This window comes from Salvia splendens, chromosome 3, assembly GCF_004379255.2.
Source record: "Salvia splendens isolate huo1 chromosome 3, SspV2, whole genome shotgun sequence".
Classification (NCBI taxonomy): Eukaryota; Viridiplantae; Streptophyta; class Magnoliopsida; order Lamiales; family Lamiaceae; genus Salvia; species Salvia splendens.
In genome coordinates, this window is record NC_056034.1 from 39,021,337 (window position 1) to 39,047,115 (window position 25,779).

At 35.9% G+C, this 25,779-nt stretch overlaps 3 protein-coding genes and 1 pseudogene across 5 annotated transcripts; 2 read left to right on the forward strand and 2 right to left on the reverse strand.

The window, feature by feature from the left end:
- The first annotated feature begins 3,202 nt into the window (after positions 1-3,202).
- LOC121796992 (U-box domain-containing protein 14-like) lies at positions 3,203-3,682 on the forward strand. Its single transcript, XM_042195738.1, has one exon. It carries the CDS (start codon positions 3,203-3,205, stop codon positions 3,680-3,682), a length of 480 nt encoding a protein of 159 aa, XP_042051672.1.
- A 2,446-nt stretch (positions 3,683-6,128) lies between these two features.
- On the forward strand, positions 6,129-7,394 carry LOC121794146 (transcription factor BEE 3-like). 2 transcript variants are annotated; one of them, XM_042192184.1, is made up of 6 exons: positions 6,129-6,360; positions 6,443-6,562; positions 6,655-6,720; positions 6,799-6,867; positions 6,970-7,032; positions 7,130-7,394. In XM_042192184.1, exons 1-6 carry the CDS (start codon positions 6,151-6,153, stop codon positions 7,235-7,237), a joined length of 636 nt encoding a protein of 211 aa, XP_042048118.1. In that variant the 5' UTR covers positions 6,129-6,150; the 3' UTR covers positions 7,238-7,394. The 2 variants fall into 2 exon arrangements, with proteins under 2 accessions (XP_042048118.1, XP_042048117.1); XM_042192183.1 differs by having other exon boundaries at positions 6,955-7,032; positions 7,130-7,391.
- Positions 7,395-11,307: 3,913 nt separating this feature from the next.
- Positions 11,308-14,988, reverse strand: LOC121793488. 2 transcript variants are annotated; one of them, XR_006049118.1, is made up of 6 exons: positions 14,820-14,988; positions 14,137-14,260; positions 13,924-14,026; positions 12,603-12,762; positions 11,462-11,601; positions 11,308-11,431 (listed from the first exon to the last, which is right to left on the reverse strand). XR_006049118.1 is itself a non-coding variant. In XM_042191497.1 (5 exons), exons 2-5 carry the CDS (start codon positions 14,221-14,223, stop codon positions 11,547-11,549), a joined length of 405 nt encoding a protein of 134 aa, XP_042047431.1. In that variant the 5' UTR covers positions 14,224-14,260; positions 14,820-14,977; the 3' UTR covers positions 11,308-11,546. The 2 variants fall into 2 exon arrangements, 1 of the variants encoding a protein (XP_042047431.1); XM_042191497.1 differs by having other exon boundaries at positions 11,308-11,601; positions 14,820-14,977.
- A 1,011-nt stretch (positions 14,989-15,999) lies between these two features.
- LOC121796993 lies at positions 16,000-23,434 on the reverse strand (annotated as a pseudogene).
- Between the last annotated feature and the right edge of the window lie 2,345 nt (positions 23,435-25,779).

Here is a 25,779-nt window from a genome sequence, read left to right on the forward strand (position 1 = left end):
GACATTCATTTGCCAAATGTCGAAATTGTAGTATGCAGCAATTGCAAGTAATATCCTAATGGACTTGATCTTAGCTACTGGCGAAAAGGTTTCATCATAGTCAATGCCTTCGCGCTGACTATAACCCTTTGCCACTAACCTAGCCTTGTAGGTTTGTACTTTGCCATCTGCATCTCTCTTCTTTTTGAAGATCCATTTGCAACCTATGGGGTAAACCCCATCTGGCAAGTCAACTAGTTCCCAGACTAAGTTGAAGTACATCGAGTCCATTTCAGATATCAAGGCTTCAAGCCACTTCTCTCGATCGGTGTCCGACACCGCCTCGGTATAGGTCTTAGGCTCATCATCATCTAAATCAACTTCATCATCTTGGTTCTCAACCATTAGATTCAGTCTCTCAGGTGCACGACGAATCCTTCTAGGCCTATTGAGTTGGTTTTCTTCTGGCTCGGGCTGTTCATTCTGATTGTGAGTAGGCCCAGGAATATCACTATGATCTTCTTGAGGTAGAGGTGATGCAACTATTGTATCATCTTGTATTTGATGCATCTCATTGTCTTGAGGAGGTTCTTCGAGAGTCCCTCTAAGGTCTCCTCTAATAGTATTTTCCCCTCCCAATAGATCATCAAAAACTCCCACTGAGTTATTGTTCAAACCATTTGACAATACATCATCCTCATTGTTAACTTGTGGTTCTTGAATTTCTTCAAGATCTACTGTATTTTGACCTTGTTTCTTGCAGACATAACTGTCTTCAAGGAACGTCACATTCCTTGATGTTATCACCTTGTGATTTTCAGTACAGTAGAAATCGTATCCCCTAGTTTGTTTAGGATATCCCACAAAGTAACACTTCTCACTTTTAGATTCCAACTTATCAGTCATTTGTTTCTTAACAAAAGCTGGACAACCCCAGGTCCGCATATAGTTAAGACAAGGCTTTTTGCCATACCATAACTCATATGGTGTTTTCTCAACTGATTTAGATGGAACTCTATTCAGAATGTAAATAGCAGTCAATAAAGCATGACCCCAGAGAAATAAAGGAAGACTAGCTAAACTCATCATGGATCGAACCATATCTAATAATGTTCGGTTTCTCCTTTCAGATACTCCATTCATTTGTGGTGTACCAGAAGGTGTCCAGTCCGACTGAATTCCATGCGATTTCAAATAATCAAGAAATTCTCGGCTCAAGTATTCCCCTCCTCGATCTGATCGAAGAGTTTTTATACTTTTCCCAAGTTGTTTCTCAACTTCACACTTAAACTCTATAAATTTCTCAAAGGCCTCAGATTTGTGTTTCATAAGATACACATATCCATACCTTGTCAAATCATCAGTAAAAGTAATGAAGTACGAATAACCACCTTTTGCTTGAGTTGGAAACGGTCCGCACACATCTGTGTGGATCAACTCTAGCACATCATTAGCACGCACCCCTTTCCCAGAAAGTGGCTTATTAGTCATCTTTCCTTTGAGACAGAATTCACAAGCACCATATGATTCAAAATCAAATGAATTTAGATAGTCTAACTTTCTCAATCTCGCTATCCTTTTCTCATTGATATGACCAAGTCTACAATGCCAAAGATAAGTAGCATTATCCGTATTACATAGCTTAAGTCTTTTATTTTGCACATTGAGAATATCCCGTTTGCATTCAAGCATATATAATCCATTCTCTAAAGAGGCATTTCCATAAAACAATCCATTATTAAAAAACGAGCACCTGATGTTTGCAAAATGGAAGGAAAAACCTTCGATGTCCAACATCGGAATGGAAATAATATTCTTTGAAATAACTGGAATGAAATAACAATTATGTAAATCTAGTCTATGTCCTGAGGGAAGATCTAATCTATAAGTTCTCACGCGTTCGGCAGCAACTTTTGCTCCATTTCCAACACGTAGGTCTACTTCCTCAGGCCTCACTTTCCTGCTGTCAATTAAACCTTGCACATTATTACAAATGTGTGAACCACAAGCGGTATCCAATACCCAGGATTGTGAGTTATTCATAGACATATTTATCTCAATGACAAACATAGTTGAGCTCCCACTCATTGCACCTTGTGCCTTGAGTTTTGGGCAGTCTCTCTGCCACTCCGTGAAATTTGACCTAGTCAATTTGTTTGTTTCCATCATACACTCATAAGATAAGTTTGACATATTATCTGAACAGAAAATAAAATGAAAAACAAATTAGAAAAGCATACAAAGATCACAATCGCATCACTAATCAAACAAGGGTTTATTGTATTGATTAGCTCCCACTAATTTTAACATATATTATGTCCCCCAAACATAAAATACGAATTTATATCTAATATAAATTTTAGTGGTCCAAGATCCAAGTCTATATTATTGCAGCCTCTGCAAGGGCTGATGACTACAATAATATCACCAGGTAGGCCTCCAAGCCAATTGTAACAACAATTTTACAATTCTTGGTTTATTAATCTAATTAATATACGTCCATATTACAATTCTTGGTTTATTAATCTAATTAATATACGTCCATAAATTATTCTGGTTGCGAGGGCTACTCAAAATAATTTAAGCAAGTCAACCCCATCACACGATGCTAACTATGCATCTATGAATGTTCCTAAACCTTGTGGATTTAGAGTAAACGCGAGGGCGCAAAACTCATGGTCGAAAAGGCTAGGAGCATCAAACAATTGTGATGGACGACGCATTTGTTTCAAAACAAGACTTATATTTTGTGGGGAATAATTTTGTGATACTAATTTTGTGAATATAATATCCAATATTAAATTTCAAACAATTACTGGGCCTCGCCTACCCAGACATAGTATAACACGGACTACACATACTGGGCGTCGCCTACCCAGACATAGTATAACACGGACTACACATACTGGGCACCGCCTACCCAGACAATAAAACAGTCTCTAACTACTATAGTTGAACTAAATAAGCATAAAACAAATAACATGCTTATCACATAGGATAGCAAATAATGCTCAATGAATAAAATCAAATTTTATTCTCCAATTAAATGTAGATTTAATTATTTATATTAATTCTAAATTAATATAAAATTATAAAATATTAATCCAATCAATATTTCTTTACAAATTAATTGTGGACTAACAATTCATATTAATTCTAAATTAATACATTCAATATCCAATATTAATTCTAAAATTCCCCCAAATCACATGAATCTGTGAAGATGGACGCCGTGAAACGCAGAGTCGTGAAAACCCTAGTTGGGAAGCTGACCTCCGCGTCGGAGCAAACCCGCACAGAGGCCATCTGCGAGCTCCACCTCCTGTCGAAGAACGACCCCGAGACCCGCCCCTTGATCGCCGACGCGGATGCCGTGCCCCTGATCGCGGAGTCGCTCTACTCCCCGTCCCCGATCCTCCAAGAGAACGCGGCCGCGGCGCTCCTGAACCTCTCCATCTCCTCCAAGGACCACCTGATCTTGTCGCGCGGCGTCCTGGACGCGCTCTCCCACGCGCTGCGGCACCCGGCGAGCCCGTCCATGGCGCAGCTCTCGGCCATGGCGATCTTCAGCCTGCTGAGCGTGGAGTCGTTCCGGCCGATCATCGGGCACAAGCGCGACATCATATTCGGGCTGGTGGAGATCGTGCGCGGGCGCTGTTCGGGGTGGCGTTGTACTCGTTGTTCCGGGCGCAGATGGTGGTGAAAGTATTTTGAAATCCAATTTCAGAATTTTGATTTCCAATTGCATTACGTAAATTGAAATCCAATTACATTACGTAAATTTTGATTGAAATCTAATTTCAATTTTCAACTTGAAATCTAATTTCTCATATGACTATACATTCCCAGAATTCAAAATTTATTCCAATTACATTGCCACGGTTAATCCACAAATAATTCGCAAACAAAACAATTATAAATCAAGCCCTGAGCTCTGATACCACTGTTAGGAATTCTTGTGTTCATCTAATGAGCGCAGCGGAAATTGCAGACAAGAATAACAGATCTAGATTCATAATCATATTGCAAGTTGAGCACGTAATACACAACGGAACTAAATCTTACTTGTTGTTGTGTTTTCTTCTACGATTGTGTCCTGCAAGTTGAATCCACTACTATCGAGGTCCACGTGTATTCTGATCCGATGCAGGAACAATTCCTCGGTACAATCGCTCTATAGAGAAAGCTAGGAATTCTCTACAAAGCTTTACGTATTCTCTCTAATGTTACGATATTTCTTATCTCCCACAATGGAGAATAAATAACCATTATATAGACAAAGAGTCATTAGGGTTTCATGATTGTTGGGCTTATAGACTAATTATAATTGTAGCCCAACTATAATTATTTAATCCGTATTAATCTAATCTAGCCCATATCCTTTCAGATGCGGTGCAGCAGTTGAGCAGAATGCCTTCGTTTGGGATGAACTTGATTGATCATCATCTTCACTTTAATCCGGATCTACTTCTATGTTATCAAATAGTAGTGTACTATCTTTGTGTTTGTTTTAATTACGATTATTTAAAAACTGAGAGATTAATTATGTGGAACAAAATTGTTTTACTACCAATTAAGTTGATTTATTAGTATCGAACTGGAAACCACTAATGATGAAGTCATTAGTCTTTATGCAATTCAAGAAAAGGTGATCCAACCCAAGCCCGCCTACTTTCTATCGTGGGCCGATCTGGGCTTGGATCATTTCAACCCAGGTGGCAATATTGCAAATGATAATAATCGCCAATTACTGCAGTAAATTTCATAATCTTTCATTTTAGAGACTCCAACTCCGTTGATATATGCGACCATGAAATAAATTTCAGTTGGCAACTCGTTAATTCAAGTAATCATGAGAATAAATAAAAAGCTATGATGGATCCTGTTTATATAAAAGGATAAAAAGCAATACACTGAAAAGTTAGGACGGAAGAAAATGAAAAAATAGGACTCTTATGTTCCAAAGTTAGGACGGAAGAAAATGAAAAAATAAGACTCTTATTGTGGAACGAAGGGAGTAATATATATAAAGCAAAAACTGGAGTCAAAACAAAGATAAACATTATGTGTAAGCGCTTAGAAAATCCTAATTTAAAAGAAAATAAAAATAAATAAATAAATTAGGAATTTTAAAATAAATCTAAAAAACTGTAAATTATTTTTTTTCCACCCTCTAAATAATGTCAGATGATCAAAATCTAACGTTACTCTAACACAAAACGTTTTCAGCCTGTTTTCGGCATCGCCAGCATTGACTGTTGCATCACATTAATTATAACAATGAAATGAGATATTTGCACCTAATATCATGGAACTTTCAAAAAGTTAGGTTTTTCTATTTGCACCTAATATCATGGAACTTTCAAAAAGTTAGGTTTTTCCCACGAACTTTGAAATTGGCAAATATTATCACGCACTTTACCCCGAGTTTGTTATTTCCCACCAATGGAAAAATTCCGGCAAATAATATCATGATACAGATTTTTTTTCGTAATTTCTCAACAACAACTTCGAGAGTTTCAAGATATTCAATATTTGAGAATAGTTTTTTCTTGAATCACCCCCTCCAAATTTGTTCTTCAATCTATTACTATAGCCGAATTTTTTTCACTGGTGGGAAATAACAAACTTGAGGAAAAGTTCGTGATATTATTTGTCAATTTTAAAGTTCGTGGGAAAAACCCAACTTTTTTAAAGTTCCATGATATTAGGTGCCAATATCTTCAATAAAATATAGTAGTACATCATTATAAGTCAAACTGAAAAAAAAAATCATTAGCAGAAGACAATAACAACCTTAAACGTTTAATTACTTTGTAATCTATGTTGGCGTGTGGCGTTATTTCAGTCGTTAGAGTGGAAAATCATGTGGTCTAATTAGGTCTTAGTTTCCGGTAAGATGATGTTCATTTTTCACTAAGAATGTACTCCACTTGTAAGTGCTCTCATGATCTTGTAAATTAGTGACGAAATCAATAAATATAATTCATGGGATCGACGACAACTTGGAAAGCCAGCGTGACCTCCATCCGTCCCTACATTTATAATAATGAGATTTTTATTTTAACTAAAATCCATATCCAATGAAAAAATATACATGTATATATATGTATTATAACAAGGCATATCGATCACAGCATTAAGCGCTCTCTCTCCGCGTAAAAAATTAATATGTCTGATCACCAACTATTCTTAGCAGACATGGAAAACTACAAACACTCTTTCTCTTTAGCAGATATCGAATTTAATAGCTATTCTCCATTAAATCAAATTTACCAAAACCCTTCAACCTTCATCCCTCTCCCCCTTCACAATCAATCATTCAACACCAAAAGAAAATCAGTGGAGATGATAACTACTTCGCCAACAACATCCAAAAACGTAAGTATTGGTTTTTTAATGTTTAAACTCGGATAATTAATTAAGTTGATTAATGACGATGTTCTCTTTTTTGTGTAAACAGACAGTAGAGAGAGGGAAGAAATTGAAACGTGAAGAGTCGAAAGAGAGGAAGTCCGCGGAAGTTGTTCATGTTAGAGCCAAGAGAGGCCAAGCTACTGATAGTCACAGTTTAGCTGAGAGAGTGAGTTTTTTTATAGAGATCATATTAATGTATACATTTCTAAATTTCCTTTTCTTGTTAGCTGATTATATTTTATATATGTATTGAATTAGGTAAGAAGAGAGAAAATTAATGAGAGGTTAAGATGCTTGCAAGACATTGTACCAGGGTGCTACAAGGTCGGTACTACTATCTGTCTTTATATAGGATAGCGATCGAAAAATAACTAAATCCGAATGCGTAACCAAATGAAACAGACCATGGCAATGTCCGTGATGTTGGATGAGATCATAAATTATGTGCAGTCATTGCAAAATCAAGTAGAGGTGCGCACGAATTTAAGATAATTATCTTATTTACACTTATTAGTGATAGTTTGGTATAAATATTTCCATTTGTCTATTTGAATTCAGTTTCTTTCCATGAAGCTCACGGCAGCTAGTGCGTTTCACGACTTCAACTCCGACGAAATAGCCTTGGAGATGGTTAAGGTAACTCTTTTTCATGCAAATAAATGAGTTTTTGATATATATATATATGTATATGATTAAAATATGTATTTAATTTGGATGTTTGATATTGATGCAGAGAGCAAACATACATAATGGAGTCATATCTGAAGAAGCTCCTTCTACACAGTTTGCTACAACAAGCTTCAACTTTGATTATTGCACTCAGTTTCCAAACAACACATGAAAATATATTCCAAATCCCATTTTTTTGTCTTCTAGATATGGCACAAGGAACGCAAGAATTATACTCAAATGTATCCATTTCATACACATGAGCAAATGAAATTTTTATAACAATTATAGACCTTATCCGGTTAAGTGTTTTTAGATAATGTTGCCTCATGAAGTCAATAAAAAAAGTGAGTACATAAATAATCTGATTAATCTTTTGTCTCAATCATTGTAATTCATTTGTTGGAGGCATATGGATAAATAGTTCTGCTTTCTTTTTCATACTTTGGGTCATTTTCTTGAGTGGATGGCTTGTCATAAAACATTATTATTAAATACTAATTATCTAGACAAAAATCTATCAACATCTTAATAAGGTAGGACCCATCAACAAATATGTCGACGATAATATGGAAGAAATTGATTCTCTAGCTATGCTCAAGTTTAATATGGCATACATGCACTTACTTCTCAAAAGCTTGTGGAGTATATTAAAATAGATAGTTCAAGTTATTGATGCGACTTGAAAGGAACATATTCGTCCTTTTATTTTACGATCTTTTCAAATACCAGGGCTGTTCAATTAAAAATCTTCATCGATCTAGTAAACAAACATCGATCTACACCATTGATCTTTATAATCTTATCTACATTCTACAATTGTCACAAAATGTATTACATATATTAGGGCTGACAATTTTCGACACGACACGATAATCCGACACGAATCCGCACGAAATTATTGGGTTGGGGTCAAGTCTTATTGGATCCGTGTCCTTATCGGGTTGACCCATTAAGAACCCGATAATTTCGGGTTGGGTTCGGGTCGGATACGGGTAACCCATTAAGAAATAATATTATTATTTTTATTATTATTTAAAAAAATATATATTACTTTAATTTTTTAATTTCTTATAAATTAGGTTTAAATAGTATAAAATGAATTTTAATTGTGTAAATTAGGTTAAAATTAAGGTTTAATCGTGTAATATTAGGTTTTAATCGTGTAATATCAGGTTCGGGTTGTTATCGTATCGTGTCAACCCATATTATATCGTGTCGATAACGGGTTCGTGTCGGGTGCGGGTCGTGTTCGGATTTGAAGGTAGCAGGTCGGGTTCGTGTTCGGATTTACAGTTTCCTTAACAGGTCGGGTTCAGGTTAAACCTTATTGGGTTGGGTCATTATCAGGTTGACCTGATAACGACCCAATCCGCACGATTTGCCAGCCCTAACATATATATTAAAATTATTATCAATTCATCATTATAAAGGCATTATTGTGTAGTACATAAAATATTATGTATATATACCAAACATGGCCATAATGGATAGTAGAATTTATTCATACAAAAGATAGTAGAATTTATTTGCTATAGTATTAGTAAACTAATTAAAACACTCTAAGATAATAGAATTCTTTTTTCTTCATAATGTCCAAGGAATTTCTCTACTGATATCCAATAAATTAAAGAACTCGGTCTCATTTTTTAGTAAATAAGTAATTGTGTTCATTTGATTATTATGACATTCAAATATTTGAGTAATAAGAAAATGTCAGTAGGAACACGTTATATGAACTCGGTCACAACGAAAATATTTCTATATTTGGAACTTTGAAAGTTCGTTTGTTGCTCAAAACTCCTAGCTATTTGATTTTGATGCAACATATAAGATTTATTTTCATGGAATCAATTAATTGTTTATTAAACAACTAAACCATCATACTCAATTATATGAACTAGATTTGGTTGGGATACCACCCAAATATAGGGAGAATATTGATAATAATTACAATTTGTGATAAGACATCCCATTTTTGGACTGGAATCTTCCGGAATGCAAATCACCTTGTTGTGCCACAAACGACGCCGTATTTTCTTGTGTTTATTGCATTTTTTTCTTCCTCTTTTCTTTCTTTTTTATGATTTATTAGTATTTTAGTGGTGACAGTTAACTGTTGTTATATAATTAGTTATTTCATAATTATGTTTAAAAAATATTTAGTCTTTTCTAAAATCTAAATAGTCAATTTTTAATTAGTCGTGTTAACAAGTTAGATTAAAGCAAAAAAAAAAGTTAATTTGTTGTCGTTTTGAGAAGAAAAAAGCTAAAAAATTACTATAATTATATGTAACTTTATAATTTGGTCTAATAAAATTGTACGTATAACTTTACTATCATTTGAATTGTACCACCAATATAATTTGGTCACATCAAAATTATTAAAAGTACAAGTTATAATAACTATTTATATACTACAATCATCAGAAATGGAAAATATAAGGAAAAAAAAAAGGTTCGTTGTCGTTTGTGGGAAGCGAATATATGGTGTCCACCATTTATGCTCTTTATATCTTAACACTATTTTTCTCCTCTAATTTACTCATGCCATTATCTTATGATATCTAAAACACAGGGAAATGTTACATCATAAGTAATACTAGTATAGTTAGTATTTATATCCATAGAAACCTTAATTTAGTAGCAAAAATAGATTAGTCTAAGTTACCATGCAAGTGAATGATCATTACCAATATCTCTGTCTATATATTGAGGGAAGGGAACAAATATGTCTATCCATGATACATGAAAGCAAGTGGGTACCTACTAATAATTCACTCACTAAATCTCAAAGATGTTGCCAATTCATGATAAGAATGATTGATAAGGGTTTAATAAACAATAAAATAGTGAAATCTCACCTATATATGCATGTCTATAGAAGTAGATGCATTGAACCCAATAGAGACAGCTTAGAGTGTGGGCATAGGGTGCCATAAAGAGTGTGGGATCTCCGACTTGTTAGCACTAACCCTTCTATTAATTAAGCCCACTTTTCTAATTCAATCTTTCTCATTGACCCTATTCCATTGCCCCTTGCTTTGAGGATATGCATGCACAAAGAGAAGCTAGGCACTATACATGTCTCACCCATACCCCACTCCAATAAACTTAGATTCCTCATATAGAGATTAAGGGCCACACAAACTCCGCCCACATTACTTTATGTATATTATACTTCCTTCGGTCCACTATAAATGAGGTTTATTCCTTTTTAAACCGTCCCACTATAAATGAGACATTTCCTTTATAGCAAAAAAAACAATACTCTATCTCTCCTTACTTTATTCTATCTCCTACTCCCTCATCCCTAACTAAGTTGAGTCGTATTCCTTTTTGGGATGTCTCAACTAAGTTGAGTCATTTACTTTTTTGACAAAAAACAAAATATTCACCACTATTACTTTATTCCATCACCTACTTTACTCTCTCTTTATATTTTTTACTCCTATTTTATTATTTTCTCCTACTTTTTAACATAATTTCTTAATCTTTGTGCCCTAAAGTTTTGATTCAACTTAGTTAGGAGAGATGAAGTACTTTTTTTCTTATTCCTACTTTATTCTCACTTCATTTAACTAATCCACTAAATACCACTACTTCAAAATCTGTTCCCAAAACAAATGTGTCACGTATAATGGAACACGTGAAGTAAGACTTATTATTAGAATTAGGATATAAAAATTTTGAGTTTGAAACAGGTGTATACAATATTAATTATTGGTGGAGGTTGAATTCTCTAAATTATTTATTCGGAACGTGGACAAGAGAATTTTCTAGAGTTGTATGTGGTGATGAGTTTTGCACAACAATTTGAATGAAACGACAATTTATGAGGATGAATAACAAAAAAAAAGTTGATAGGTAGAGGCTTAAACCACATGTAGTATTAAATTAGTCACTGAATCGTAAATACTGATGCATAAATCATAAACCCTAAATTCTAATTAAGCCATAAATATGTGTACTATGTGTTTTTATAGTGTGAGGTGAAGATGCATGGGTACAGATCATCCAAGGTTGTTTCTATCATGGGCATGATCAAGGATACTTGTAAGAAGTTGGGCTGTCAAAGTTGAAGGTTTCATAAGATGATACTCCTTATCAAGCTGTAACACAAGTGTGTAGCAGTTAGGCTGTCAAAGTAGGTTTCATAAGATTAATCCACACCCAACTTTTGAGACACCATAATATTTTGATCAAATTAGATCCACATTTTTATGATGGGAATGGTTGATGTAGAAAAATAAAACATAAATTGCAAAGAAATGAACTTACACTCAAATTCTGTAACTAACATATAGCAAGTGGCTTGTGTGATCCCTTTTTTAACAATTAGATAACCACATAGAGGTTCATAAGTCGCACGATGCACACATCTCATGCATTTTGGTTGAACAAGCAACAAGCTTCAATACTGGTGACGAGTGTTTGAGCAAGAGGATATTGTACTACAAGTCTCTTTGAAACTTCACTTTCTAGTTTTTTCGCTTTAATTTTTGCTCTTGGGAGGGAGGCATTTCCTGGAAAAACCTATAAGAGGTAAATTTTGCATATAACAATTAGTTATACATATCAAGCCAGTCGTGTCAAAACAATAGATAGATAGATAGATAGATAGATAGATAGATAGATAGATAGATAGATACAAAAATAATTAAGACAAGCATTAATAAGAAAAATTTCAACAAAGAGTTGTGACCTAAGAAGAGTGATCTCGGAACAAGCTTTTATTTATCATATACAGGTGGAAGCAAACTTATACGGTAACAGAAATCAAGTGTAAATTAACAATTTAAATTACTCTTTCGTAGTCTAATAGAATGTTCTATTTAATACATTTATTTGTTTTTTGCTGAAATGATGTTAATCCTCCCATAATTCAATACACTCCTGATAGTACAAAAAAGTTCATGAATTTTTATTTTTGGTACAGAAATATAGATAGATGTATATACTATATATGTTTATGTTTGTGTGAAGAGAGCTTGTGTGTTTTCAATGGATGCCATGTCAAAGTGTACAGGATGCCGTTTGAACCTATTAATTAAAAGCTGTGAAACACCTTGCGTGCAACTCTAATCAGCAAAGTTGTATTACTAGTCTCGGCTTCCTAACATCATGAATTATAGTCCCTATTGGAAGTAGCATGGGAAGGTTTTTATAACTAGCTGTTATTCAAATTATTTTAATGTTTCAATGATATCCAGAAAAAAACAAAGATTAATCAAGTGTTATGTTCTAAACCCAGCCAACAAGCCCACACACCATAAGAATTAAAAGAATGAAGAAAATATAATGAGATTTGAGGATCAATTAAAGCAAAGACAAGCACATGGATCATAAGCTCCAACATCAATAACCTAATTGTTATTAGGATATAGAGGTATGTGATTCCTATGACCTTACTTATCTCTCAAGCTGTATCAGGGGAAGCATAGACTTATCAGGCATCAATATACCAAATCATGCAATGTAACTATTCACATCAAATGATCAAATGCATGCAATGGAATACTAAAGAATTTACTTACTTGTAAATATGCCTTTTCCTATAATCTTTATACAAATATAAATGTAAATCTTCAGCGGTCATGCTCGCAAAACTACCACTGAGGCTTTGTTTAAGTAAGTTGCTGGAAGCTACTGGCAAATCTTTTTGCTGTCCTTTCAAATGTTCCATAAAGATGAAACCTGTAAGGAAGCATGTTGACCGTAAACTCGCAACAGAAATGACAAAAAAAAACTTAATTGAACTGATAAAAAATATGAGAAATTAGTGTCCAACAGACAAGAGAAAAAGTATGAACAGAGAACAAACATATGTGCATACTTCATAGGAGAAAATGTGAGCCACTGCTTACCAACAGTTTTTCAAAATATAGTACTCCATAAAAATCAACATTTTTTAAAATAGCTACCAGGTAAACCATGCTTTCCATCAGATACAAAATTGTATTATTCACATAAAGTGATTGACGAGATTACTGTATATGGCCATACATAATATGCCTCATGATATATCAGGATGCTTCTGTATCGCTCTCAAAAGTTACATTAGAAACAAAAGTTTCTACATTTCCGAAGGAGCATAAAAGTCTTAGGAATCTAGGATGCAACAAAAGATGTTTATCTATTGTTAGCACTGATCAAAATCAGTCAAATATTAAGGAATCAAACATTATGGAAGAAGGAACAAACAAAGTTGTTAAGATCTTTTCATTGTGTTCTTATAAATCAATTCCAAAGGAAATTTCAATGTCAATTTGGCTCACTAGATAACTTGATAGGGACAATTGCAAGTCACCCCATGAACGTTCCATGCCACTTAAGCCTTGTTGCATACATCTCCAGGTCGGGGACACTATTAATCATGAAAACAAAAAATAAAGCACCAAAAGCTAGATGAACAGAGGATGAAGGGCACTAAGAAGAACAGGATATCCTTGGAGTGGACAACTATACTACTTTCGCAGTTTTCGTACTCAAAAAGACATAAAGCCACGGAAGGGAGATCCTAAACACTGCTAGTTCTTGAACTTCGATTTCAGTCAGCTCACCCTTTTGTAAAAGAAAGTAGGAAGCGCCTTTTTCTTACACCTTTTTCCACAGTATTTCAGACTTCAGTCATATTTTCCAAAGGTTTCCGACTAAAGCATCTATAATTCAACACAAGAAACTTGTAACATAAAATCTGGATATTATACTAATTACTAAGTAGATAGTCTTATTTCGGTCATGTAGAACAAAACTTTAAATTTGGTGTTTTTTCTAATTACAAAACAATAAGATGAAAATATAGCACATAGTATATCAGGATTACACAACAATAAAGCATGGTAAGAAAGAACATACTGAAGGTCCGCAGCATATGCAAGTCAAACTTCTTTGCCAAATCTTCATGGCCAATTTTATTAGCTCGCATATTTACCAAATTCTTTAGGCCAATTAACAGATCCTAGTGCAAGCAACAACATACTTTAGAACAACCTTATCGATACAATAAAATCCTTGCATGAACAAAATCTTTCTGAATAAAGATTTTTTCAGAAAAGAGACTAAGCTTACAAGTTCAGATTCGGTTAAAGAACAGAGCCAACGAACATCATCTATGTCATTGTTGCCCAGGACATCTTTTGCATCCATTGATTCCATTCCAAGTTAAATCAATCCTTGGCTCTTCCGGTTCAGGCTGAAAATAAAACTATTTAATGAGGCCTAGAACAAAATGTTGTTTTGCCAAATTGAGTGAGATGATATCTTAATTGATCATAATTCCTAAAACTGAGGTGCACTATAGCTTCATAGGTTTTAGTTTCGCAATGTTCTTCAGCTGTTTATTACTCCTGTTTAATATTTTATGCTAAATTGATACTACTACTTTGTAATATGAAACCACCCAAATTCGATATATTTGTAAGTTTGAGGTGCAAAAACTGTGTTTGCAATTTAATAGTAGACTATTTTCAGCGACTGACCAGATTTTGAATAAAATTTGGGGTATTTCAGTGATTATAAGAGAAACACAAAACAAGAAACAGAGAGCATAATTCAGGTAAAAGATTAAGTTATGTTCTATAAAAATCTCTCAGTCCACCTTAGGCCACAGTTTATCTCTCTATCAGAGATGACAGAAAATTCAATAAAATTAAAAAAATATTTAAAACATTTATACCACAACGTAGAAATTTAACCATTACAGAGTATTTAGGAATGATTTGGTGCTCAAAATATACTAAAGCAAAGCATACCTGGACGATAAAGATCTTGGAGGAAGAATCAATTGGGGGAGAATGAATTTCGGAAAAGAAGCAGAAGAATTTCTGGAGGCGGCAGATGGAAGAAGACGAATTGCTATTATATGTAGGTTTAATTTGTTATATGTGCGTCATTCAATTATATGGCCTTTCGCCCGCCCATAGCTCAACCACAAACTCTTCTTGCCACATTATCAGCATTAAAACCCTCCTCATCAGGACAAGCAAGTAGCCCAGTAATAGCCTAGTCGCATCACCCCTAATTATATAAAACAAATAAATGACAATCACACAAAATATGAAATTAAATGTACGACACAGATACGGAAAAATTCAATAATATTATTTAAATTAAAAAAATACATTAATTTAAAATAAATTTACATTAAAAAAATACATTAATTTAAAAAAATTACATTATTTAAAAAAAATTACATTATTTAAAAAAACACGACCTCCGCCTCACTCCTCGTCTCCGTCGCCCCCCTCCCCTCACAGAAATTAAGATAGAGAGAGTACTCGTTAAAACAAGTGGTGTGAATGAAAATGAAGTGCAAATCGCGTATATATAGTGTTTGGAAAATTTTAAAAAAAAATTTAAATTCACTCACCGAAAGCTCGCCGGTCATGAGCCTGCAATGGCGGCGAGCGGAACGGCGAGCGCTCGCGAATCGGCCAGCGCTAGCCGATATTTTCGCCGAAATGGCCCTCGCCGGTTCCAATGGTTTGGCGAGCGGACCGGCGAGCGCCGGAAATCGGCTAGCCGGCCCACTCGCCGCCATTGGAGATGCTCTAATCATAATTATTTTTATAAAATAAAAGACGGCGAGGTGAGAGCAGCAACGGGTTTTTTCCCCTACGGCGCTTTCTCACCGCCGAAGAGAGAGAGGAGAGGCCGCACTGTGCACGCCGGCAACGAGAGAACGCGAGAGAGGTGAGTGCGAGAGAGAAAGAGATGTAGAAATTAGGGATTTGTCGATGGTGAAATTAGAGATGGATCGCAACAAATTGAACCAATATTGACTGCAAACTGCCTTATATTTTGACTCAAGCCCCAATAAAATAATGCAAATATGATTATATAGTAATAAATAAATTTGTCTAGAACTCTTTGCCCAAATGGTATGCAGTAGGTTACTAATACTATAAGCTATGATATGAGTATTCAAATGAATCAAAATAGTAATGGATGAAGAAAGAGGGCAACAACGTTTGACATAGCAAGTTTAGGATCTGTTGATGTTGTAAGTGGCATCACAGCCTCGAGCATAGTTGAGAAATTCGACAGTGATTTCATTAGCCACAAACGACGTTGTCTCAACCAGTTCTCGGTTTATATCCCTCCCTCCATGCCTCCTCAATCAGTTCCACAAACTTAGAGGCTGCCTCTTCCTTTGTTGTTACGCCATGTTGTTTCATGTTGCACTCCAACCTAGTCACCACTTGACCTCCTTTGCTCTCACGCTTAAATTAATTAGATATATACCAATAATTAGTTGGAAGTAAATTACTTAATAATTAATAATGGTTAGAAACTTTATAGTTAGATAAAATTAAGCTACATGGTGAGAGCCCCCATTATCGACCGAGCATAGCAGTCGAGGTTACAAGTTTGGGTTGAGTGTTGATCCAATCAATGGTTTGTTGGGTGACAGATTTCAAGCCAGGAATGGTAGCAGCAAACATGATATAAATGCAGCTGGTTATCTCCGAATTTGGAAGATAGTCTTGGAATGTAGGCACTTTTCTTTCCATAAGCCACTTTAGCTCTTCATTGTAAGCCTTCCCAAGTTGTTGCACCTATTCACCAATCTATCTTTATACTCCATATTTATATGTGCTTTTTTATTTTGAGGGAATGTAAGGAATGTTATAACCGACTGTCTGTTCGAAATAAGGAGCTGTAATGGCTTTCCCAAGTTGCTTTGCCTCGAGTTCATAGTCTTCATATACACTCATTATGAATAGATATACAATTCTCATGTATTCGGGAAGTCTCTCAGCTTCATCGATATTTTTAAAAGAATAAATTGTGGAAAAGAAGAATTTCATTCATTCAACTTGTAAATTTAAAAAATTCATCACCCTAGTATTTATAGGGTAAATGAGAATATTCTAGTTCATCAATAATTGTAAATTGGTACTCTACAATGTTTAGGAACTATGCACCACTTAGGAACTCTCCATAATGAATGTTGGACGGCATATTAATGTTGTCTCTCTTTCCAACACTTTCCAACACTTCCCTTCAAGTTAAGTAATGGGATCACTCATTCTTAACTTACCCAATACTTCGCGGAAGCTTCTTGAGTCCACAGCCTTGGTTAGGATATCTGCCAACTGATCTTCAGACTTCACGAAGGGAAGTTCTACTATCTTGGCTTCTATGTTGTCCTTGATGAAGTGCCGATCCACCTCGACATGCTTCGCCCGATCATGTTGAACTGGGTTCTCAGAAATACTAATTGATGACTTGTTATCGCAGAACAATTTACATGACTTTTGTGAGTCCATGCTCAACTCCGTCATTAGCTTCTTCAACCACAGGATCTCGGTTAGCCCACTCCTAATCCCTCGAAACTTTGCTTCAGCACTTGACAAGGCTACCACTTTCTGTTTTTTGCTCCGCTAAGTGACAAGATTCCCTCCTACAAAGGTAAAGTAGCCAGCAGTCGACTTTCTATCATTCGGATTTTCAGCCCAATCAGCATTTGTGAAACCATGAATTTCTAGGTGCCTATGTTTTTCGAACATAATCCCATGTCCCGGTGTCCCCTTTAGATATCGAACTATCCTCAGGGCTGCTTCCCAGTGAGCTGCTTGAGGTGCATGCATGAACTGACTTACCAATCCCACAACATAAGCGATGTCAGGCTTGGTATGGGATAGGTAGATCAACTTCCCAACCAGACGTTGATACCTCGTTCGGGGAGTTGACTCAGCCCCTTCAACTATCTGCAGACTGTGATTCTGTACCATAGGGGTGTCGGCTGGCTTGCAATCTAACAATCATGTTTCTGCCAATAAGTCGAGCACATATTTTCTCTGACTGATGAAGATTCCCTCTCTTGACCTTAATACCTCTATCCCCAAAAAATACTTGAGCAAGCCCAAGTCCTTTATCTGAAATTCTGCTAACAAATTTTTCCTTAATTGATCAATCTCATCTGCATCATCTCCTGTAAGTATCATATCATCCAAATAAATAATCAAGAATGTAATCTTCCCTTCTCTCTTCTTCAGGAATAGTTTGTGGTCGGAGTTGCTCTGCTTGTACACATACTTCTTCATCAAATCTCTCAAACCATGCTCTGGGTGACTGTTTGAGCCCATATAAGGTCTTCTTCAGTTTGCAGACCTTTCCTCCTTCAAACTCCCCTGTGAAGCCGGGTGGCGCCTCCATGTATATAGGTTTTGACAGATCCCCATGTAGGAATGCATTGGTCACGTCAAATTGGTGTAGTGGTCACTCTCTATTCGCCGCTATAGAAAAGAGAACTTGAATGGTACTCATCTTCGCCACAGGTGATAATGTTTCAGCATAGTCAACTCCATAAGTTTGGGTGTACCCCTTTGCTACCAACCTCGTCTTATATCGTTCAATCGACCCATCTGGCCTCCTTTTGATGGTGAATACCCATCGACATTCCACAGTATGGATTCCCTCAGGTTTCAGGCAAACTTCTCATATTTTGTTCTTCTTTAGAGCCTTCATTTCCACCAACATTGCTTCTCTCCAATGGGCGATTTTTATGGCTTCCTCTATTGTTCGAGGGAGCTCTTCTTCTTCATAGAGCGCTGCTGCGAACACCCTCGCCATCTCACTCATATTTGCCTTAGCCAGATTTGCCACAGAGTATCGGCTTCTTGAGTTAGTCTTCTCTGGGCTATAACGCTTAGGCGGTACACCACGAGTGCTCCTTGGAGGGAGTATGTATTGCCCTGTGTCACCGTCGATTTCTGCATCCTCTTCTACACAAGGATTGTTAGGGGTAATAATTGTACTATCTGAGCTAGTTTCAGGAATTACCTCAGATATCACTGGAGGAGGACATAATTGCGGTGTAGGCGGCTGAGGAGGCCCTACGGCGGATGTGATCTGCTCGGCGGTGGCACTAGCTTGCTCTGTTGGTTCCACAATTGAGTTGCCTGACTGTAGCAACACATCCCAACTAAGGGGACTAATGCTATAACTCGGATTCTCCCCCTGACTAGTACAACTCTCCCCCTGGCCCCGAGTTTGGGTGTGGAAAAAATACTCACATTCCAGGAAGTTACAATTCATGGTTGTTATTATTTTTTTGGAAACAGGATCATAGCAACGATATCCCTTTTGATTAGTCCCATATCCCAAAAACACAAACTTAAGCGCACAAGCAGAAAAATTTACTTCTTTCATGTTTGGGAATATGAACATAAACAGAGCAACCAAAAACTCTAAGCGGAAGTGTGAGGGGTTTGGGAATTTTAGCTAGTGTTGGAAAGTAGCTGCAGGGGTGTTCGCATACCCAAGATTTTAGTAGGAATGCGGTTTATTAAATACACGGCAGTAGCTACAGCTTCGGGCCACAAAAAAATTGGGACATTTGAATAAAAAAACAGGGCTCTAGTGACTTCTAAGACCAGTCTGTTTTTCTGTTCTACAACTCCATTTTGTTCAGGGGTATAAAGGCAAGTTGTTTGATGGACTAGACCTTTACTCCTAAAAAACTCTGTCATTTCTTTGTTAACAAATTCCCTACCATTATCAGACCGGAGTATCTTAATTTTGGTTTGGAATTATGTTTGAATCAAGGTGAAGAAAATGGTAAATTTTTCAAAAACCTCACACTTGTTTTTCAAAAAATATATCCAAGTTAACCTAGTGCAACCATTAACAAATATGAGAAAATACTTAAAACCATGGTCACCAATAATAGGCGCTGGGCCCACACATCAGCATTCACTAAAGAAAAAATATCCTTAACCCGTGTATCACTGGATTTGAAGGATTGTCTATGGCTTTTTGCCAAAACACAAGATTCACAAGAAATGTCTTTAAATCGAAAAAATTTAGGAAAAAGTATTTTAAGATAACCCGAGGATGGATGTCCTAATCTGCGGTGCCACAACCAGGCTTCTCGATTAGCAGATCCGTGAGCAAGCACCGCGGTGCCACCTTGTTGAGTAATCTCATCCACGTAGTAGAGGCCTTGACGCTCAGTGTCACGCCCAATTATCATCCTCGTCCTTATATCCTGTAATACACAGAAATTTGGATGCATTAGCAACGTACAATTAAGCTCTTTAGTCACATGACTAATAGACATGAGTTTATGCGACAATTTGGGCACATAAAGGCAGTTGGAGAGTTTTAGGGTTGGTGAGATTTCGATGGTCCCACTCCCACTAACGGCTGTTAACTCCCAATTGGCGGTTTGAATTGAGCTTTTTGTGGCTTCGTCAAACATGGAAAAATCATCTTTATCATAGGACATCGTATCTGTAGCACCACAGTCAAATATCCACCCACTCTCCTTAGGGTCGTTTTGTTTTTGGGCCATACACGCAATAGAAATTTTTTCTAGGGGTGCAAATGGGTTCAAGGTCACATATGATATTTCATATAACTTTGGGGTAGATTTTCGATTTTTCACATGCTTAAGGCTAATTTACACATATTTATTTCTACAGGGGCAGATAGTAAATCAGATGCATGAGGGGGTATAATTTTAACATCACATAAATCTGGGGGACCTTGTTGCAAAAAAATTGGAGGATTTGGGCTGTTAAGCCCTAACCCGTTACCTCTGTATGCAGCGCCCCCTTTTCTCTCAGCGAACGCCGCCTCTCCGATCACCTCCGTCGCCTTCCCACGTCTACCGCCTCCACCATTCCGGGAGTCCCCGTCTACAGTTCTCCCACGAGGATTGGTAGCCTCCCGTCGGGAATAATCCACCGCCGCCGCTGTCATCCATGCCGATTGCCAATCAACCCTTGACCTTCGTCCGGTATGCTTCTGCTTCCCGCAATGAGAGCACCACAATTTTGATTTATCTTGTTTGAATACTCCTCCCTTTCGGTTGGGTCCGGCGGCGCATGTCTGTGGTTATTGGTTGACGTGTTGCTGCTGCTGGGGTTGGTTTCGGGCAGTGAATCCTAGCCCCTCACCGCCCAATGATGAGTCGTCGCTGGCTGTTCCGGTCGGGGAATCTGAGTTTGCTGCCAGCGACATGATTTTGAGCCGGGTAGTTTCTCGTTTCACCCGCCCGTATGCGGTCTCGGCTGAGGGCAGGGGATGCTCTTTGAGGATATCACGTCAGATTCCGTCGTATCGTTCGTTCAGTCCAGTGAGGAACTTGAACAGACGTCTTGTTCCTATGTATCTTCGAAATTGTCCGACTCCTTTGTCACAACAATCAATCGGGTGATCCTCACACCGATCTATCTCAATCCAGATCCCATGGAGACGACGCTAGTAAGTTTCGAGTCATTTTTCTCCTTGCACGATCTTACTTGCTCTTTCCTCCAAGTCGTATAACAGGTACGGATCAGTGGTGCTTGCAAACGTGACGGACAAGCTTTCCCACAGGGCATGAGTGGTTTGGTGGTGTGCGAAGTCGACGACGATATCAGTTTCGATATTGTCGATTATCCAAGAGAACACGATCATGTCGGTCTCTTCCCATTCGGTATAGCCTTTCGCCCCTGGTTCCGAAGGCGCAGGTATACCTGTGAGGTGCCGAAGAGCTCGTCTGCCCACAACGGCTATCCTCATTAGTTTCTGCCAGAGAGGGTAGTTGTTTCCATTAAGTTTGACCGCCTGAGTAACGTTCTTACTCATTCTCAGTCTTGACTCGTTGTTGTTGTTGGGCTTTTCTTCATCGTCAGAATGATCTGCCATGGCCGAGATTTGGTATTCTCAGGCTGTGATTAATCTTATTCTGAGCCTTTCTCTGATGGCATGTTAAAAGAATAAATTGTGGAAAAGAAGAATTTCATTCATTCAACTTGCAAGCATTCCGCGAATCGAATTCGAAGAGGAGAATACTGAGGTTCGTGATGGAATGCCATACACCAAAGATGGGCCTCCACCACTCGATCTCTTGCATATGCTAATTTTGATTTCAGATCAAATTTCTTCCACAACCTTTTCAAACAATTCAATAATTAATACTAAGTAGTAGTACTATGTAAAATTTCACATATATATGTATAATTTAAAAATAAAAACAACTGTTGCTCAATAAAAAATTTGTTATTACCTGGATAGAATATAGAGCTCTTTCCTGTACAGATTCTGCAAAAAATTGAAGTTGACTTTTGCTAGTTTGAGAAGTAGTTGATTTTTGGAGTCACCCTTTTCATAAATAGAGATGAAAATCCTTGCATAGACCATTGTATTACTCCTATGAAGAGGGTGCTCCAAAGCTCTCTTCACTTTCTCTCTAAGAGGTGACTCTAACTCTGCTTCGATACGTCGCATGTAACTGTTTGAGAAAACCTCAGCCTGTTGTAATATTTCTTCGTCGTGAAATCGAACATAAGCTGCTTCGAACAAGCTTAATACGCCCTCCACGTCGTCGTCTTCCTCTTCAAACATGCCATCTTCATTAACAAACTTGTTGAAAACATCTGCAAGAGATGAATTCATCAAAATGTTCATAGCAAACAACAGAGATGAGTTTATGAAACGAAACATACTGCAAGAAATGTGGTGCCGGTGTTGCCTGAGCAGACGAAATCCAAGTGATGTAGCGAATAAATCGCAATGTTGGAGAACTTGTGCATTGTTGATTTGTTGGAGTATGTGTTCGATTTCTATCTCGAAAAGGTAGGCTAATCCCAAACGCTCGAGTTTGTCGATCAATATCATTTGATTGAGAGACGTTGTTTCTGCTATTAGCATGCATCTTGCTTTTTGCTTCAATGTTTCGATTGCTTCTGCATTTTTTTCTTGTTCCTGATAAATTAAGTAAATAATTTATGTTTATATAAATTAAGGCATGCCAAAATAATTTATAACAATCAATTACTGTACAACGTTTTATTTGCCTATAAATATATATATAAAATTTTATCAATATGTTTCTTCTCACGAATTATTTTTTGTCCCAAACATAATTGTCATACATAGAGATGCCCAAGGTTTTCGGTTTTGGCGGTTAACCGCGGAACCGTGACTTTTTTCTTGAACTGCTGGCCGGTTCCGGTTCTAAATTTTACGAACCGAAACCGTGCAGGAACCACCGGTTCTGGACGGTTCCAAATCGGAACCGTGAAAAACCGTCGGAAACCGGCGGTTCGGAACCGGAACCCTGAAATAGCCTCACGGTTCGGTTCCGGTTCTACATTTCTCGATACCGGAACCGCCGGTTTACGAACCGTGGGCATGTCTAGTCATACATATATACAGTATATTTGAATTTCTAACAAAAACCTAAATTCTTAAAAAATGAAAAAAAAAAACATTGAAAATTTATATATTTACAATACAAATAATGCATATAGATATATACCTTGTCGTCAAAAGTGAAGTTAGAGAAAATATCACCCCAAATGTTTGGAACATGATTCGTCATAGGCGGTGGTCTTACTTCCCTCATATCTACAACATTGTATGTAGCCATTTGATGATTTCTTGCCGACCTCTCAATCTCTATGATTTGTGAAATCGCAATTTATAGACAATTAAATGGGGTCACAGAAAATTAATGCATTGTGGTCTGTACACGTTACCTCAAAAAAACAAATCCTCTTCTATATTTTCCACATAAATGTAAAGAACAGAAAATAAAACTAAATACAACAATGCTGACATGGAATAAACATCAAGCCGTATCGGTGATTTAAATAATGAAGTCAGTTTCCGACACTACCTAATTTGATTTTGTTGTAATTAAATAGCAGCGTTTTCTATTTATTAGGTACTGTAGTAATTAAATTTGTTGCTTTGCGGCATCAACTCTAGAAAAAAAATGAAAGCTAAAGGATTTTGACAAAGATTCCCAGCAAAATAAATAAATAAATAAATTACACAAATGATCCCCGAACTATGTGTTTCGCACACAAATGGTCCCTAAAATCTAAAATATCATATATTCCCTGAACAAAGTGTAATCACATTCTTGGTGCTTTTTCACTATTCATCACAATTTTGTATCAAAAATGTCCCTTAACACATGGAGGGTATTTTTGAACTATTATATTGGATACGATATTTTCTCATTCTCTCTTTATAATATTAGATATGATATTTTGTTATACTTAATACCTAAAATGATATAGTTTGCACTTCACTTTTTCAATCATTTTATGTTTAGATCTTCTTTTTCCTCTTTTCTTTTGAACTTTTAGAAAAAGAAAATTAAAATTAAAAATGCTATGAAATTCTTAAATATACTAGTAGAGTATTAATCATTTGAAACTTTACAACGTATCCTGGTTAAGAAATTCAAGAAAAATCAACGTTGAAGAAGGCTCGCAAGCGACCCGAACCATGCTAGATTGCTCCATCTACAAGTCTATAATGTCAGTTTTAAATTATATGTAGACTACAAGGTCAGTCGGTTTTAATTTTAACTTGCATTCAATTTCTAGAAATTTTATCACAATTGTTAGGTTTATGTGTTTATTCGTATTAAAGTTCATGTGCAAAAACGAAAATACAACTAAAGTGTATTTAGACGTGAATTGCCTTAATAAATTCAAATTGTGGAACTAACCCTAAATTGATAATTTAATTAATTATTAATATAACTCAATTATTTGAGTAATATAGATTTCCGATTGAGTATTGACGAATTAGCCTAGTATCTTACGAATTAATAGACAGACCTTCGCTTAAGTTTAAACCGCAACTAACCCTTAATTGATAATTTAATCAATTACTAATATAACTCAATTATTGCTTAACACCTCTTTGCGGCCGTCGGTGCGCAGCATGGCAACTTTGGTAATACAGCGGCGTTTCCATTTAATGAAACTTGATATGCGACTAGAATTCATTAGTGTAACGACGCTAACTAATTTGATTTTGTTGTATTTATAATCTGGGCTTTTTATTTAGATTTGCAGCTTTGCTGCATCAACCCAATAAAAAATGAGGAGTGATAAATGAATCAAAATTGTATATACAAAGTTGGGGTATATTTGTCATTTTCTATCATTTGCAACAAATAAGGAACTCACTTATTTTACTTGTACTTTAATTTTACATTATAACCCCTTCATGTTAATTAAGGGATGGACTATAATATTTTCAATTAAATATTAAAAAATTTATTTTAGCTTTTATAGTTTTAACAAAAAAATTATAAAAAATGAGTTAAATGAAAAAAATAAAAAAAATAGTAAGAATTGATAATTAAATTAATAATAATATTAGATAAAATTTAATTTAAAAATGGATATAATAATATATTATATTGTAAAATTATTTGAAGATTAGTGTTGCTAGTATATTATATTTTTTAACACTTTCCTTCAATACTTAACGTTTTTTATTTATAAAACAATTTTTATAAACTTATTTTTCATAAATTCATTTAAATTTCATTTTATTAGAAAAACTAATTTGTATATTTTTTTAAATTTGGATCTCGTACGTACATTGTATTTTATTACATTTTCTTCAACTATTTTAATATTTGTGCTTTGGTATAATTTGAAGCTTATTATTTTAAATATTTTTCGTATAGTCAATATGTGGTCATTGATACTATTGTCAAAATTACATGAATAAAGATTATATATATATATATATATATATAGGGGTGCGTTATAATGATAACCCCAATTTCCGTAATAACCCTATAACTAAATCTGGACCACACATTTTTAAAATCACGCGGTCTAGATTAAAACTTAGATTTACTTCATAAAAAAAAAGCGCGGGGGTAAATATGTCATTTCGCTCATGATAAAATTTACGTATCCAAATTTCACTCATTTAACTTCTGAATTTCGCTCATTT

Excerpts from the sequence above, each read along its gene's own strand:
- LOC121794146 (XM_042192183.1), top strand. The coding sequence starts at position 6,151 with ATGTCTGATCACCAACTATTCTTAGCAGACATGGAAAACTACAAACAC. Across the intron at positions 6,361-6,442 it reads CGCCAACAACATCCAAAAAC|ACAGTAGAGAGAGGGAAGAA; the intron begins GTAAGTATTGGT and ends TTGTGTAAACAG. Across the intron at positions 6,721-6,798 it reads TTGTACCAGGGTGCTACAAG|ACCATGGCAATGTCCGTGAT; the intron begins GTCGGTACTACT and ends CAAATGAAACAG.
- LOC121793488 (XM_042191497.1), bottom strand. The coding sequence starts at position 14,223 with ATGGAATCAATGGATGCAAAAGATGTCCTGGGCAACAATGACATAGAT. Across the intron at positions 12,763-13,923 it reads GCATATGCTGCGGACCTTCA|GTTTCATCTTTATGGAACAT; the intron begins GTATGTTCTTTC and ends GCTTCCTTACAG. Across the intron at positions 11,602-12,602 it reads AGGAAAAGGCATATTTACAA|GTTTTTCCAGGAAATGCCTC; the intron begins GTAAGTAAATTC and ends TACCTCTTATAG.
- LOC121796992 (XM_042195738.1), top strand. The coding sequence starts at position 3,203 with ATGGACGCCGTGAAACGCAGAGTCGTGAAAACCCTAGTTGGGAAGCTG.